The sequence below is a fragment of the Bacillus rossius genome, chromosome 15 (genome assembly GCF_032445375.1).
Source record: "Bacillus rossius redtenbacheri isolate Brsri chromosome 15, Brsri_v3, whole genome shotgun sequence".
Taxonomy (NCBI): Eukaryota; Metazoa; Arthropoda; class Insecta; order Phasmatodea; family Bacillidae; genus Bacillus; species Bacillus rossius.
Window position 1 is genome coordinate 6,695,370 of NC_086342.1, and position 16,430 is coordinate 6,711,799.

Sequence of the window (16,430 nt, forward strand, 5' to 3'; positions counted from 1 at the left end):
TATTTTGTTACACAGACCAATTATGTACTCAACACTTATTTCCAAATGGAGTAAGAACCATAAAAAAATTACCCTTCACGCAAAACTATACTTGAAAATTAAATGAGCAATTTAAAGAGCGTCACAATTAATCCAAAAGATTTACAATACTGGCCAAGGAATTTCTTACCTTTTACTTTCAGTCAAAATTGCACTGAAATACAAAACTACGTACTGGTAATAATTTTTTGGCAGCTGGAATAAGCGCAAGAGCAGCTATTTTTAAGTTTAATTGTACGCAGGTGTCATCAGGAATGACAGTCAGAAGCCAATTATAAAAAATTTGGATTAGCTGGGCTACAATATAACAGAAACACAAACATCAATCACCCAGATCTCATTTCATTTGTCTGGTATATAAACTGTTGAACATAGATACCTTCAAATAAGAATCCAAATTGCGTGAAGATGTAATGCAAGTTAGTTGAAGAAAGAATTCACAATGCCACTAAGCTCATGCCTGTAAGCCCAGCCCAGCTCGAAGCTCCACCACTGAGGTTGGCTTCGCTCGCTCATTACCATCAACACACGAGAACAATGGGCCTATCAACGCCCTACATGGCAGGTGGCCATGTTTACAAACTAATCTCTGCGTAGCACACAAACTACATCATTAAAAAAAGTAACTGGCTTTGCAACACACAGTGCTGTGAATCATACACAGGAACAGGGCAACAAAACTGAAGTGTCTCAGGAAAGCTTCCATGTGAAAAGTTCATTGGATTTTTTTTTTTCAAATATGGTGAGATTTGCTATGAATTCATTTCTAACCACTATCTAACTTATTTAACGTCATGTTCCCTTTAAATACTTGTATTTTCTTTTACCAAACAAAAGTAACATCTGGCATTTGAACTGCAGATCAGTTTTATCCTTAACAGACGGTGAATGAATGAAAACCAATACTGTTGTCGATCTGTTGGTTTGACCTTCAAGGTAAGTCTATAGCCAGTTTCCGTGTTCTACAACATCTCAATTGGATACCACTAGTCGGAGAGAGAAATCCAACTTCCCATGATAATTTTTTTTTTTTTTTTTTTCAATTTTATCACTAGTGTTTTCCATCTACATGCAGTGGACTACATATACAATTAATCATTAAAATTTATTTTAAAATATTAATAAATGTTTATTATGCAGTTTAGCAATAAACCAAATTTTGAAGATAATGAAAATAAATTAAAAATTACATTAATTAAAATTAAATAATTATTCAATCTGCCAAATAATTTTTAACATATTAATTTTAGTAGCATGTCAAGCATAGAACAAACATAACTGCTAATTATTGTACTCTTTAAAAAAAATTTTAATTTTTACAGTCCAGAACAGACAATACAAAAAACCCTACTAACTGCATAGTCGTTAACTACAGATTTACAACCACTTCATGGAAATACGTAAATTGCTGATTTTTGGGCACTTATTTCTATGAAGTTGTTTTTAATAAAATTTCCCCATTGCAAGACTAATTCAAAGAACGTGTTAACTTACTTACGTCTCTCGGTGTACGAACCGCTTGCCAAAATCTCAAGTGCAAAAAGGTTGCGATGGCTATAGCACTTGAATTAGATGCACAAAAGTAACAAAAACAAACAACAGCAGTCTGATAAGGCACTAAAGAGATAGTTGCCGAGCAACATCAGCAAATCACAAGAGGCTGTTTACAAAGCACGGCACTTTGCACCTAACACAAGATAAAAATAGAAGAATAAAAAAATCATCCCATAGCATTTATCACTACGCTATGCATGGTATCTTCCTTCCTCATAAAAATTTTTTATGGCACTGCATTAATTGCATTATGGGTAAGCATAATCAGTTCACGGCGGTTCACTTCCATTACCTGTTTGCGATTTGTTTATCAACTACTACTTTTCACCCTTCACTAAGGTCCAGTCTTCCGAACCCTTCAGCCTACACCATCTTTTGATCTTCCCTTGGCCACATTTACTTTTCAAGTGTTTTATGAATTGTTATTTTTACTCTCTGCTTCGCCATTCTCATGGAAAACAAACACCAAGAATGGCCTAAAGTGTCAATTCAGCAACTGTGGTCGATCTCAGTACACTCAAGGTAAGCTGAACACCTGGAAATAATTTTTGAAAAATTCTTCTCTTTCTACCACACTTTTTTTTTTACTTGGGCCTCAGCCAGAGACAGTTGGCAACATGAAGGGAGGAGTATTTTCACATTTTTTAACCACTTTTTGACAGTGGTGCATACAGGGGGGTCATTTAGGTAAGAGGAAGGGGAAAAAAAAGGGAAGATAGGGGAGAAAGTGGTAGTCCCCTTTCTCTTCTCTACAATTATTGGGCTATTAATAAATCATATTAATCAAATTACCTACCTACAGACAATATTACATTTACCAATTTTGTAGGTTCGCATGTTAATCTGTTTTGATAGTCATGTAAAAAAAATTAATGCTTTTAACAGATGAAACTGTTACAGCATAGTCCTTGCTTGTACCACATTTGCCGCCCCTTGAATATAAGCCCTCGCTTACTGACCGGAGGAAAACACGGAGAGGTACACACCGTTCCACAGGCAAAATACTAGGTATTGATACTTGGTCGAGTTTCAGATAAGTGCAAAATGGTTTCTATCCCCAAAATTTAATTAATGCTATTAAAAAATCAGATATAGATTTTTAACAGCCCACAAATTTGCGATTAAAATACATATTATGTGATGAAAAATTACTTTCGTCGTTTTGGAACTAGGATAATGAGAGTCCCAGTGTTTTCCCAGGTTCTTAAGAGGCCACTCCAGTGTTTCAGGGACACTACGCAACCCGCGTTAACCTCATAAGATTCAATGCTATTTTCATTTTGCTTATAACTTATTAATTAATATAGATTTCGAAATGATGCTTGCTTGATATGTAAGACAACGATGCTCTTATCAAAGCCCATTTCTTCAAAAATGTGCATAAATTATGGTTCAAACCTAGACAATACACTTATGCATATTAGTAAAGATTAGTATAAAATCATAATTTATGCACATTTTTGAAGAAAGGGGCTTTGATAAGAGTATCGTTGTCTTACATATCAAGCAAGCATCATTTCAAAATCTATATTAGTTAATAAGTTATAAGCAAAATGAAAATAGCATTGAATCTTATGAGGTTAACACGGGTTGCGTAGTGCCCCTGAAACACTGGAGTGGCCTCTTAAGACATCTTTTCCAATTCCCGAATTTTCCCCCGATCCCCGCAGGAACCCCGGTGCAACCCACCTCGGCCCAGAAGCACACCACCAGCGACGACCCCGACAGAAGGAGGGGGTAGTAGGCCGACATGAGGCTGCTGGACCAGCCCTCTTGGAAGGCAGCCTGCAGCAGAGAGAGAAAAGCTGCTGCCAACAGCTTGACAGGCACACTAAAACACTTGCAAAAACATTTTAACGCAGCGCGCAGGCCCGACACCCAGTACTCACGGAAATTTCCAGAAAACATCGCAGTCACCATCTTCATGGTAATTGCCTACTTACGATTCTTACTGCACGCTAGTACCCTAATGAATTTTGAACCAATTAGAAGAAATAATTATTTCCTGCTCAGTTTGCTAAAATTTCAGCATTGATTTTTTTTAGAGGAAAATAGGGGGAGGGTGTGTCTTATGTGCCACTCCCTTGGATATACCCCTGTCGTTCGTGTCTTTGTTTACATCCCAGGACTACGACAGTTCCACTGAAGAACTGTAAACCACTTCTCCGGCCATACAGAAGACAAATATATGTCCGAGATGCCATTAAACTGAATTTGTAAACTTCACAAGAGCGCAAGGATGCCTAAAACATTAGAAATCAAGGGTAGTATATAAAACACGCACGTCACAAGATACAGCCTAGCCTTCAACTTTAAAATATAAAAAAAAAATGTAAAAACAAAAAAACATTTTCCAACAGACATCTTTAGATAATTAATGTTATTCGCAAAAAAAAGTTAAAAATCTTATTGATTTGATAGCATCATTCGCTTTCCTTACAATAGTTTAATAAGTGAAAATGAGATTTGTGTGATAGAAATGAGATTTGTGTGATAGAACGAAAATCGTAGCCTTCCTTACGCATTAGTAGAGACCCGGAAAATTCGCGGGTTCAACGACCACCAGGATAAGACTCCAATATCCTCCACACACTTGGGCAAATGCCAACTGATCATTGGCTGCTGACGTGGAGTCGTGTCGACCGGGTGGCCTGTGATTCTGACACTTCTACGAGTGAGGGTCTCTCTAATCGGCCCTCAGTCCTCCAGATTAACCAGTGAACCAATGACAGAAGCAGCAACTAAGGTATAATTATTTGAATTTTAGCATAACACGAAATGAACCCGCGAATTTTTTTACGGGTCTCTACGGATTAGGTCCGCATTTTTCAAAGTTCCCGAGACTCCTTCCCTTCGAACATGGGTCGGGACGCGTGGGGCGACACTCGGGCCGCATGTTTGGAGACACGCTCGGGCTGCGGCTCACCGGGGAGGTGAAGTAGGCGCCGCGGATGGCGGCGGCCAGGAAGACCAGGAAGTACAGCAGCTTCTGGGTGGTGACGCGGCAGGCGCGCAGGAAGGACGGCGCCTTCATGCGCTGGTACTCCGACACCACGCACATCACCAGCTGCACCAGGCAGACCAGCGCCAGCAGGAAGAAGACGGTGGCGAACGCCACGTAGTACGAGATGTTGGGCGAGTGGCACTCGTCCCCGTCGAACTGGATCTGCACACAACCCCATCACGGTCCACCCACCATCAATGAATGAATTTCAAGCACCCGCCATCAATGAATGAATTTCAAGCACCCACCATCATTGAATGAATTTCAAGCACCCACCATCAATGAATGAATTTCAAGCACCCACCATCAATGAATGAATTTCAAGCACACAACATCAATGAATGAATTTCAAGCACCCACCATCAATGAATGAATTTCAAGCACCCACCATCAATGAATGAATTTCAAAGTGATAAGTAATTCACTGAATTTTCAAGGCTTGGAAAAAATTATTCGCCCTGACCACTAAATGAGTTTTTTTCCCCAAAAAAATATCAAAAATTCACACAGAAAATCACAACTCGTAGGCACACAACACTTCACTATTGCAACATGCAAACAAGCGCGAAAATCTGTACAATTCCCAGAGGGGGGGGGGGGGATAATATTTATCATTCCCATGAATTCGCAAGCTAAATCTCTTGACTTTTCCAGGTTTTCCCTGCTGCTATCCACCCTGCAATTTCGGCTTAACATCTCATGGAAACAGGGGACATCAAAGAGACTATGAGGAGTGAAAAAGTGAGAATGGATCACTGATGAAATAGAATGGGAAGAAGGAAACGGGAGTACCCCAAGAAAACCCAATGCCCGTCACATTTTCCACTTACGGTAAAATCTCGATTCAACCCTGCTGGGAATAGAACCTTGGTAGGAGGTGAGAGACATGACCCGTGCTGACCTCTTTGACACATTATAAATCATAATACATGTTAAAAAAAAATTGGTAACATCATAGAGCACTTAAAATTGGTTAATTTAGTTATACATATAATTACAATAGGAAGGTAGTTGGGCAGAAGCAGATGCTGGCTAGAATGGAAAGCATGATAGAAACAGTAGAGTTTTATAGACATGAAGGGAAGAAATAAGAGAGGTATCACTATATAGCAGTAACTTAAAAAGTTAAATAGGGTGGCGACACAAATCTGCAATGATATTTCCCTGAATTTTCATTAACAAAAATTTTAAATTCTTTTGAATATATATATCAATTTTTAATTTACCTGAAAGAAATAATGAAAATACAGCCTTTACCATTTACACAGCTGGCCAAGAAAAATAATTTTAAAAAATTAAAGTTCAAACATATCCCCACATACTCTATTTTATAGTTGTATATGAATATGCACTATATACTATTTGAAAAAAAAAAATTCTTTCACAGTCTGGGTAATTAAATATTTCCCTCATATTACTACCATCTGGAAACTCCTACGACTTTTCCAGGGTTTCATTTTTCCTGGCTACAACCTGACTTTCCAGAATGTGAACATCCTGTTAAACAAAACTATTTTTTTTTTTCCTCCTAAATCACTCGACTCACATTCACACTTGAGTTCTACACTTTCAACAAATTTGTGTGCGCTGTTAATTGCATAGATAAAGGCTCCTCTATCTGGTGATTTCTAAGGTTCCACGTACCATTCTTAATAGAGTGCGAGATTTTTCATATGAAGGGATTGCCTAAGTCCAGGGGTTACGTCAACCTGCAGGAGGCAACGGCCAAACTGCCCCTACACTAGGAGACCATCTCCCTGCAGTTAGGGCCAGGGATTCAGACTCGCACATCATCCTACGCCCCAAACAAGCGCAATCCCTGAGGAACTGAAGCCACTTGAGTTAGTCGCAATTAGCAATGATCCCGTACGGAAGTGCGTGGGTTCAAGGCTCGCTAGCCTTGGCCTTCAAGCGACCAGCTAGAGCGGTCGCCAACACACTCAAACACCCACCCGGAGCATCTTGCGAGGGACAGCTAAATACTCAAGGAACGGGATCAGTAGATCAGCGTAGCTATGGGAACTCATAGGCTTACAGAAAAATATGATACTGTAACATGAAAAAATAAACATATCAATGATGAACACATACACTTGCATAACATACATAGTGCATGGTTCCGTACATACGTGATTGGTTCCGTACATTTGTAATCCCGCAACAATTGAGATTTTTAGCAATTTTCTATCAAATTATGGACTTTAAAGGACCTAAATAAGAATAGGACTTTCAGTTGAAAACCCTTTAAAAAAAATTAAAACTAAAGGACATTGTAAAAACATCTAGGACTCCTGTTTTATAATGTTTGTGAATGTAAACATTTCTATGGATCAATGCACTATTACACACACTACGAAACTCTAAAAACCACATATTTTGACAAACATTTTCTCACAAAATATTTTTTTTTTTGGCATGAACACATTCCAAGGTGCCGTAGTCGCCTGGCTTACGGACTGTGATTATTCTGCCCTGCCCAACTTTGCGTGAATGAACAAGTTTTGGAAATTAAACGAAGTGGGGTACAAACACGGACACACTGACCTCGCACACGCAAGTGCCGTTGTGGCACTCCCCGTGGCCGGAACAGTTCTCCGCGCACGTCATGTTCCATCTACCCATCAAGCCAAACTTGACCAGCAGCGTCAGGGGATTTTCCGAAGTCAGTCTTATGACTTCCTCCATAGCTGACGCTTATGGCTGCCACCTGAAAACACGATTCAGTGGTGTTATTTGAGTTTCCAGGGACGATATGGGTAGTCTAAAACGAGCGGTCAACGTCACAAGCTGACGTACAAAACTGCACGTTACTGTTAGCAGTTTTCTCGTCCAGCACGGCATGCAACATGTTTACCGAGGCCGTTCGACACAATCCATTTTGAATTCAGTGTTTCACTCCAACAGCTACTCGATACTTCAGAAATATTATTTATACCATAAACAATTTCCGGAAACCAGGATAAAGTGACTGCTCCAATAATGATGATGAAGCTGCACACCACATTTCAAAAAAATCTTAACTGCAATCCTTAAATTGCAGAAAAATATTTTAGCTTAAAAAAAATAATTGATTATCTTTTACTTTAATTGACTGATACAATATGCAGCAAAATTGTTAATTATAGCTATTTCAAAATGATGTAGAAAAATATTATTTTTATAAATTTAGTATTTTGATGGTAATATGTACTACAGAGATCTACACTTTAATATAATCTGTAACTGACTTAAATTATATTCATCTCACAGCAACACCGCAAAAGAAAACCACTAGCACAACAGCTCAGTGTTTGCATCAGACAGCTCACTTAGTCTTGTGGCACTACATGCAGACCATCTGTGTACAGATGCACCGCAGCACAGTTGCGACAAGCAAACCCCACCTTATCTGCTGATAAAGGTTACTAGAAGCTGCAGGCTCAACTGTTTTGGAGATACGTTGGCAGAGTTTTCTGACACTTTCTCCAGGAAACGAGACCACAGTTAGCTGTAGCAAATCTTCAATCATGTCACAGCGAAAAACTTGAACCACAGTTCAATTAAAATTGTAAACATTATTTTATCAGTTACCATTAAAACCAGCATTTGAATACAAATTATAGTCATTAGCTTAAAAAGATTAAATTTTTTCATAATATAAACATAATACCGGTACATAGTTTAACTAACCTATTTTAGAAGTTTTTACAGGTACCTATGCAAAATTAATTTTAAGATAAAGGTTGCCAGAAAAAGCTAGCTATATAACTTCAAGTAATATAAATTTTACATTTTTTTTAAGAAATTATTGTTAGCTGACCAAGTATTTATAACAATAATGATGATAGTTCCTCAGAAGTGAAATTAATAAAAAGGACACAGATTTAAGGGTGACCTAATTAAAGTAAAAAAAAACCTCCACTCAAAATTGAAGCAAATTATTATTAATAAGCAAAAGAAATATTTATACAACATATATTAAACATGACATCATTTAGTGAATTGTAAGTTGAAACAAAAAAAAGATTAATTTTGTTACAGAAAATGATCAATATGCACAAACGGAATATAAAAGGGAAGTCAAATCATGCAAATAACACACAAACTGCTATAGATTTTTTTAACCTGAGTGAGAGTGCGCTGCCATTTTGCGTAGAGGTAGTAGAGAGTTCTCCCGCTAGGTGGTGTTAGTAGATACCTTCATTAAACAGCTGCACAGATGTCATCAGTTTGTAGGTTAAAGTTTGATCGTAGTACTAATTTTCTCTTACTGTTCTTGTGTTCCGCCTACGAAGTCATTATGGCAGATTTTAAAGAACAAAGTGTGTGTTTGAAATTTTGTTTCCTGCTTGAAAAATCAGCAACGGTAAATTACCAAATGCTTCAAAAGTCTTTCATGGAAGATACTGTGAGTTGCACACACGTTTTCGAGTGGTTTGGGTGCTTTAAGCATGGTGAGATGAGTGTTGAAGACCATGCTCGTCCTGGGTGCCCTCCAACATCTCGAAACAATAAAAAACATTGAAAAAATCCATCAAAAATCAATCAGGATCATCATTTCACGATCGACGAAATTTCAAAAGAAACAGAGGTTGAGTTGGAGCTTGTGCCAGCGGATTTTGTCTAAGAATTTGGAAATGAGACATGTTGCTACTAAAGTTTTTCCTCGCCTTCTCAAACAGGATCAAAAAAAAATTTGATTGAATTTGAGCCCTGGCTTGACAAAAGAGACTGAAAGTGATCCAAACTTTTTGACCTAGTCATTAAAGCTGATGAAGAGTTGCTGTTACGGGTATGACCCAGAAACCAGGCAAGCTTCAAGCCAGTGGAAGACTCCCAACTCCCCCAGACAGAAAAAAGCAAGACATGTAAGGTTGAATTTTAAGACCATGATTTTTTTTTTTATGTTCTTGGAATTGTGCGCCCGGATTCATTCCCTCTGGCCAGACTGTTAACCAGCACTTTTATTTGGAAGTTTCAAGAAGTTTGCAAGAGGATGAGCGGAGAAAACGCCCGGAACTTTAGCGATCAAGTGACTGGTTCACCTGATCACACATGTACAAGACAACGCCCCCGCACACACGGACATGAGTGAACCGCTATTTGGCCTCTCAGAGGTGGTCACTAGCACAACACAAACACATTACGTACAGGTAATGAGCTAATAATGCCAACATTACTCTTATTAAATATTTAAAAATAAATAAAACATTGTGATATAGGTTAAAACCAAAGGAAGTTAAAGCAAACTCAAAATGAAAAAAAGAGTTAAGTTTAGACCTGAATTAAAGTTGCTGTTGTAGACAGTCAAACTAATACCTACTGTTCTAGACACATGTTTGTAAATAACTATTATTGATTCACCTATAACTACTGAATGTAGGCCATTGAAACTGTATTCTCATTTTGATATACATTTTATTCCTGTTAAACTCCATGCATACCATGAAAAAAACTTAATTTCGGGAAAATATAAATGAACCAAATTTTTTGATATTCCATGTTGTACCATTTTTTTGAGGTGTTAAGCTGGAGTCACAATGTCACGATGGACGCGACACAACACAACAGGTCCAACACACTCAATAGCCAGTGAAATACAAGGTTGCAGTGATGTCACCCCGACAAAATAAGCACCCCAACGGCCTGCAAGGAATAGATTCTATTTATATTTTGTAGTGCCTTGCTGTCCGACAGAAAGTAAAACGGAAACCTTAACAGAACTAACCTCAAAAATGTTCACCTAACTGATAAATTTTTATACTGGTAAATGAAATTTTGTTTTACATGCACACACTTTTATATTTGTAGCTTACCTTCATCTATTTATATAAACGAATATCATCGTGTTTACGGACAATGTTATTGAATGTTGGTGAATATTTAAGAATAGACGAGTTCAGTGAAGAACTTTTAATGAATAACGTTCATGTTCATGGTATTGTCCGACAGTGGGCTGAAAACCTACAAAAATCAGTGAAAAAAAGAAAATGCATGGGCTGAGAGCATGTTCTTTTTCTCTTCTACACCGTTTTTAGCGCATTCTATACAGCATTTTATGGAAGTATTTGGCTTGGAACGATTTGCTGATGAAAAAAAAAGAGGTTAAGATTAGAACCATATTCAAATTGCATTTTCAGTCGAGTCAAATTTTCTTAATGTTTTGGAGGCTAAAATGGCATAAGTTTGGACTCATTATCACAGCCAAAAAAAAAATCTCATAACATCATAATGCAAGACACCTATCAAGTCAAATAATTAACATTTAAAAAAAATTTCATTCAACACAAACTCCAGATGCACAGCAGGGCAGGATACATGTGGGTGCACACACAACCTAAAAACAAAACTATGCATTTCCATCTACACACTAGTTGAAAACATCACTCCATGTTCAAAACATCACTCCAAATGTTCAAAACATCACCTAATACATACCACTCGACCAAAGTAACCCTTGATTACCGATCCCAATATTCAGTACTATAGAATATAAAACTGCCATTGCTTAAACTCTGAAAACAAAATCTTTTATCAACTTCCTAACACATGAGTAAGTTTGATAGCTTATATAAAATGTTTTTTTAAAAGACAAAAGTTATATGGAATCTTTTTAAAAATAACATCTTAGTGCAAAATTTGCTAATTACTACATATAAAACCAAATACTGATATACTTACAGCCTGAGGCTAGTATTTTTAACATGTGTGAGATATTTGTAAACTTGACTTACATTTCATAAACACTCCAGGTGCCTTATTTCTTTAAGGGGCAGATGCTATAACAGACTTCTTACGTACAAATTGTACATACTTGTAAAGACTAACTCCTCAAACTGGTCATTCCAGAATGATTGTTCAATGGTTTGAAGGTACACAGTTCTGTTATTTCTTCTTGTAATCTGTCCCTCAGCCAACTGACCAAAACTTCAACATCCTGCTATTATCACAGTTTTATTTGTGTTTGCGTGTTGGAACCCCTGGATGGTGCGGTGACAGGGCATGCAGTTGCGATGAACACGTGCTTAATGGTGGGAAAGAAGCAACAAGGAAACAAAGAGTTGAGCTGACGAATTATTGATGAATAATGTAACAATCACACGAGATCAGAGTGCCTACAAATACCCACTCAGAACCTTTAAATAAAATTTTCTTACAACTTTTTCATGTCCATGCCAGGTTTCCATACTCATGCTCTAGACCATTTCCCTGGGTTTTTCCTCTTTCATTAAGCAATTCTGCAGGATAACTTAATATATTACACTAAAAATACTAATAAAAAATGTTTCAATAACATTTAGCACGTCAAATTAAGTTTGCAATGATGTCGCTTCCATCAATGACTATGCAACTACCACTGCCAGTCTGTGATATAAAACCACTATATTTTTCAATCTTTGAAACAATGCATTACTGACATTGACCAGATGAATGACTAGAGACCGGAAAAATGCGCGAATTCATTTCGCGATAGGCTAAAATACAAATTGTTATACCTCAGTGCTGCCTCTGCTATTGGTTCACAACTCACCTGAATGACTCTGGGCCAATGAGAAACACCCAACCAAAGCTTTATCGAATCACAGGCTGCTACGCTGGAACGTCTCACAAGACAGCAGCCAATGAGTGGGTGGCATTTGACCAAGTGTACGTAGAACTATGGAGTTCATCCTACAGGTCATTGAACCCGTGAAATTTTCCTGTCCCTATGAATGACTATCAACATTTAACAGTGCTCTGAATAATTAAATCAATATTTTGATAAATTAGTGGTTATTCTTAAGAATAATTAATGATGAAAACAAATAAGTTTTTGGAACTACCAGTACTCATAAATTTGTGATGAAAGTACAGACTAGTTTAAAGACATTAAAGAAATACACTAGTATTAAAAAAATTACTAATCCAGTTTGATGGTTAACATTGTGTCAATGTCCCTGTGTTTTCCAAATTTTGTAGACATGCTTTCAATTCTCCGAATTTTCCTGTCTGCACGAACTGTGTAGTTTCATTTCATACATAACCAAAATTAAACATAATATGAAAAATATATACTATTTACAGAAATGTAGATTTTTATATTAGAAAGCTAAAAACTTCCCAAATATAATTTTCACGTGATTTAAGGTAGGGTCTCACGCACCACATTTTTTTTCTTTTCATTTTCTCATCATTACTAACAGTTGAGGACTATTTCTGTAAATTTAACGCTATAGGTATGCCTACTTTCTTTTGCATTTGTTGATCTGTAACACATAATTTCAAAAGATATTTACCAAGTATTATATAGTAACTGCTGAAAAAAGTAACCCAAGTTATAACAATTACAAACGCACGACAATTTAACTCAAGTTTTATGAATCATATACCTACACACAGACCCACGTGGAAAAGGAAAAATTGGTGGTAGCAGTGTCAATGCACAGATATTGTAATGTAATCATTGGCAATGATTTCTTAGAAACCAGTAGGAATATAGAAACGCTGTTATAAGAATTATGGAACATTTTTAATGCCCGAAAAAAGTATTTTCAGAATTTTATTATTTCACAGGAAAGCCGTGCTATAAGAATATTACCAAAAATTGCAGTAAAGCACCATTCTAAAATAAAATTAAAAAGTTTACAAACTCACTGGCAATATAACAATAAGTAACATATAATAGTAGATATATGAAATTCTTAAAAAAAAAAAAAGCAGCAAATTCACAGCGGAAGGCACCAATTGTTATTACAACCCACCCGCAATCATAAATTGTCCACAACTGCATACCATCATTGGCTGAATGGCAGCAAATCAAAAACCCACAAGCAAACAGTGTTGCAATTAACTCTGTTCATTGTTCCCAGGCATTTATTCGTTCGCCCTGATTAAGTTATAAATTATTATAAGTTAGAAATTTACAAATCTGATAATTGTGAAGTAACAGTACAGTAACTGAAGGAGTAAACAAAATTCGCTACAAAGAAATACTTATGTCTTATTATATTAAAATTACGTTTCAATATCACCTGTAACCATCACGTTCCAGTTGGGTACGTTTTATTTAAAACCAGAATCACACACACATTTCTTATTATAATCATGAAATATATATATATATATATATATATATGTTAATGTTAAAACATATGCTCACCATAATGAAATAAATAATTAAAACGAATTTTCATCAAGTGCGTTTAACTAAAGAGAAGAAAATACTGCACAAATATCTCATCTCTAATAAGTAATCTTCAGGCCAAAGTTCATAAAAAATAAACAAATAGCACGACATATAAACAAACATGCCACTTCTGTTTGTTTGATATTACCCTGATAAATTAAACCACGCAAAATTAAATAAAATATTTAATATGGTTATTTTATTAACTTTCAAAAATCGTAAAAATCATTACCAAGAGCTAAAATTAAACAATGAAAAATGTCACCATTGTTTTGAGTACCTACATCATAACAAAATGAACAAAACATGCCCATTTGTAAGAGAAATTGTAACGATTATTACTAACTAATAACTTACCACCGTTTACTTCGCAATGAGTTAAAGAACTCGCTGACTTCTCTGCCCTAAAATGCTTAATTAATTTTACATTTGTTTTCCTAAATAAACCCCACGAAACAATGGACTTTCGCAATCCATCAGCAATTTACATTGCTGCTGCACAGAGCACAAAGTAAGTAAGAGTACTGCTCATAGAGTAAATGTTGTATTGCTAAAAACTGTTCCGGTTAAGACAAAAAATTAAATTCCAGAAACAATTATAAAAATTATGTCACGACATTAAACTAAATTTCATGATGCCGTATTTTTACCACTAACTTGGACCGCATTTTTCGGCACTACAAGTGTATTGTCCACTTTAAAATTTGTAACGTTTTATTTTTAAGATCATGTTGACCCTAAAAGCAGTTTGGACTCAGGAAGGTCGAACAACCACTTTCTCAGCATCTCGCTCTCAAGATTATTATGAATTCCTAGTTATCAATCTGGGGTTCGTGCTCAGATACATGAGATTTGCAGAAAGTTTAGCTGGTCGGGTGGTTATGAAGTTTAAGAATTGGATAGTTATTAATGGGATAGTGTTTATGAAGAACTGAATAAAACATTCCCACTTAAATGCTTCAAAGAAAAACTACTCAGGGGGTCGATTCGAAAAATATTTAATTCTTGCAGATTATATAAGTAAATAAAAATGAATAAAAGGGTATGTGGTCCAACTGACATGCCAAAAAAATTCACGTGCATTCTCAGAACCTCTTTCTGCATCTGTTTGTTGGTTGAAAATTCAGTTTCATACTTTTTTTTTTTCTTTCAGGGAAGTGAAAAATGTATAATTCTGAAAGCACGAAGTCAGGGGAATACATGGGATTGTTCAAAATTAGTCCAAAAGTGCCTTCATGGCTACAGCTGTGTGAGGATGAGCATTTCGTGCAAGCACACTTCTCTCGTCAGCATTACCCTCCTATTTTTTGAATGCTGCTTTTAATTTTTTTTTTTTTTTGGGTCTCACAATATCGTTGTGAAATTCGACCAAAAATAATGCTTTTTCGGTCCCAAAACACTGAGGCCATGTTTTTTGCCCTAAATTTGTTGTTTTGAATTTTTTTGGAAGATACGCAATTGGTGTGATGCCACTGTGAAAACTGTCTTTTTTGTCTCGGGAGGGTAATGAGCTACCCAATTTTCATTTGCAGTCACAATAGAGGTCAGAAAATCCTCACCTTCCAATTCAAGTTGCTCCAGAAACTCATGGGCACTACCGACCCAATTTTTCTTCTACTGCTCTGTCAGAGTTGTTTTAGTACCCATCTTGTGCACAATTTATAGTAACCCAGCATTTCTTTGAGTGTCTCGTATAAGAGAGTTCTGGAAAGTTGTGGAAACATGGCAGAAATTTCATCCACTGTCAATCGGCGGTCTTCTCGATTTTATGCACCAACTCATCAGTCAAAATGGAAGGTCTTCCACCTCTGTTAGTCGTGAACATTTGTTCTGCCCTCACTAAACTCCCTACACCGATTAAAAACACTCGTTCTATCCATAAATCCTTTGCATAAACAATTTGGATTCGCTAAAAAAAATATGGTATGGTAAGAAGTGTTATACCTTCTACAAGAGGCAGATCACAGAATGAGGCTCACACTTTTAGCAGGTTTCCTTATTGACATCTTTCATGCAATTGGACGCTAGAACATGAGATCACGTTCTACCCAGTGGTGTAGCCAGGATTTGTGTATGGGGGGTGTTAAGAAGCATGCCCCCCCCGTATTAAAATGGAGGGTCCGGGGGTCCTCCCCCGGGAAAATTTGGATTTTAAGGTGTAAAATAGTGCTATTTTAGCAGATTTCGGTTCTTAAATTTAAACATTGTAATGGTAAAAATTTAATTAATTTTAATATGAAATTTGTTTGAGTGATGAATAAGAAATTGATTAAAGATTTGGTGCTAAAGTGGGCGTTTGAACCCCTAAACCCCCCCCCCCCCTCCCTGGCTATGCCACTGGTTCTAAAATGTTCCTTTGATGCTCGCTCTTATCAGGTCGTCACCCTATATCACAATTTGTTTCCAACATTAAAAAAATAACAGCCTGTTATGGTCACAGTAAACTTATTTTCTGAAAATGTCTTGTACATAATGTACACTCAGTGGTTTGTTTTTTTTATCCTACATAACATGATTAAATCACAGATTTGTGGGCGAATGGAGGCACTAACTTTTCCATGGAGGTCGCGATAACACATAGTTCGTAGGTCCTTCCCTAGCATTTGGAAGCACTAGCAGAGGTCGAGATGTGTGGACCTGACATAAGTGCCCGTGAAGCAATGCAGTGCAGTGATGTGTGGTGCACCC

The 16,430-nt window shown here is 36.8% G+C and overlaps 1 protein-coding gene across 6 annotated transcripts in view; it reads right to left on the reverse strand.

Annotated features, from left to right (window-relative positions):
* Positions 1-14,259, reverse strand: part of LOC134539731 (uncharacterized) — a 29,476-nt gene extending 15,217 nt beyond the window's left edge. The window contains exons 1-5 of one of the 6 annotated variants that reach the window (XM_063381987.1): positions 14,100-14,242; positions 11,015-11,091; positions 7,142-7,304; positions 4,520-4,759; positions 3,283-3,378 (exon numbers count right to left, since the gene is read on the reverse strand). In XM_063381987.1, the coding sequence (XP_063238057.1) occupies positions 3,283-3,378; positions 4,520-4,759; positions 7,142-7,282 (477 nt within the window). In that variant the 5' untranslated portion in view covers positions 7,283-7,304; positions 11,015-11,091; positions 14,100-14,242. Of the gene's footprint in view, positions 1-3,282; positions 3,379-4,519; positions 4,760-7,141; positions 7,305-7,824; positions 7,960-11,014; positions 11,092-13,715; positions 13,796-14,099 lie in introns of those variants that run through there. The other 5 variants (XM_063381985.1, XM_063381989.1, XM_063381984.1 and 2 more) reach the window with 5 other exon arrangements.
* Positions 14,260-16,430: the final 2,171 nt, after the last annotated feature.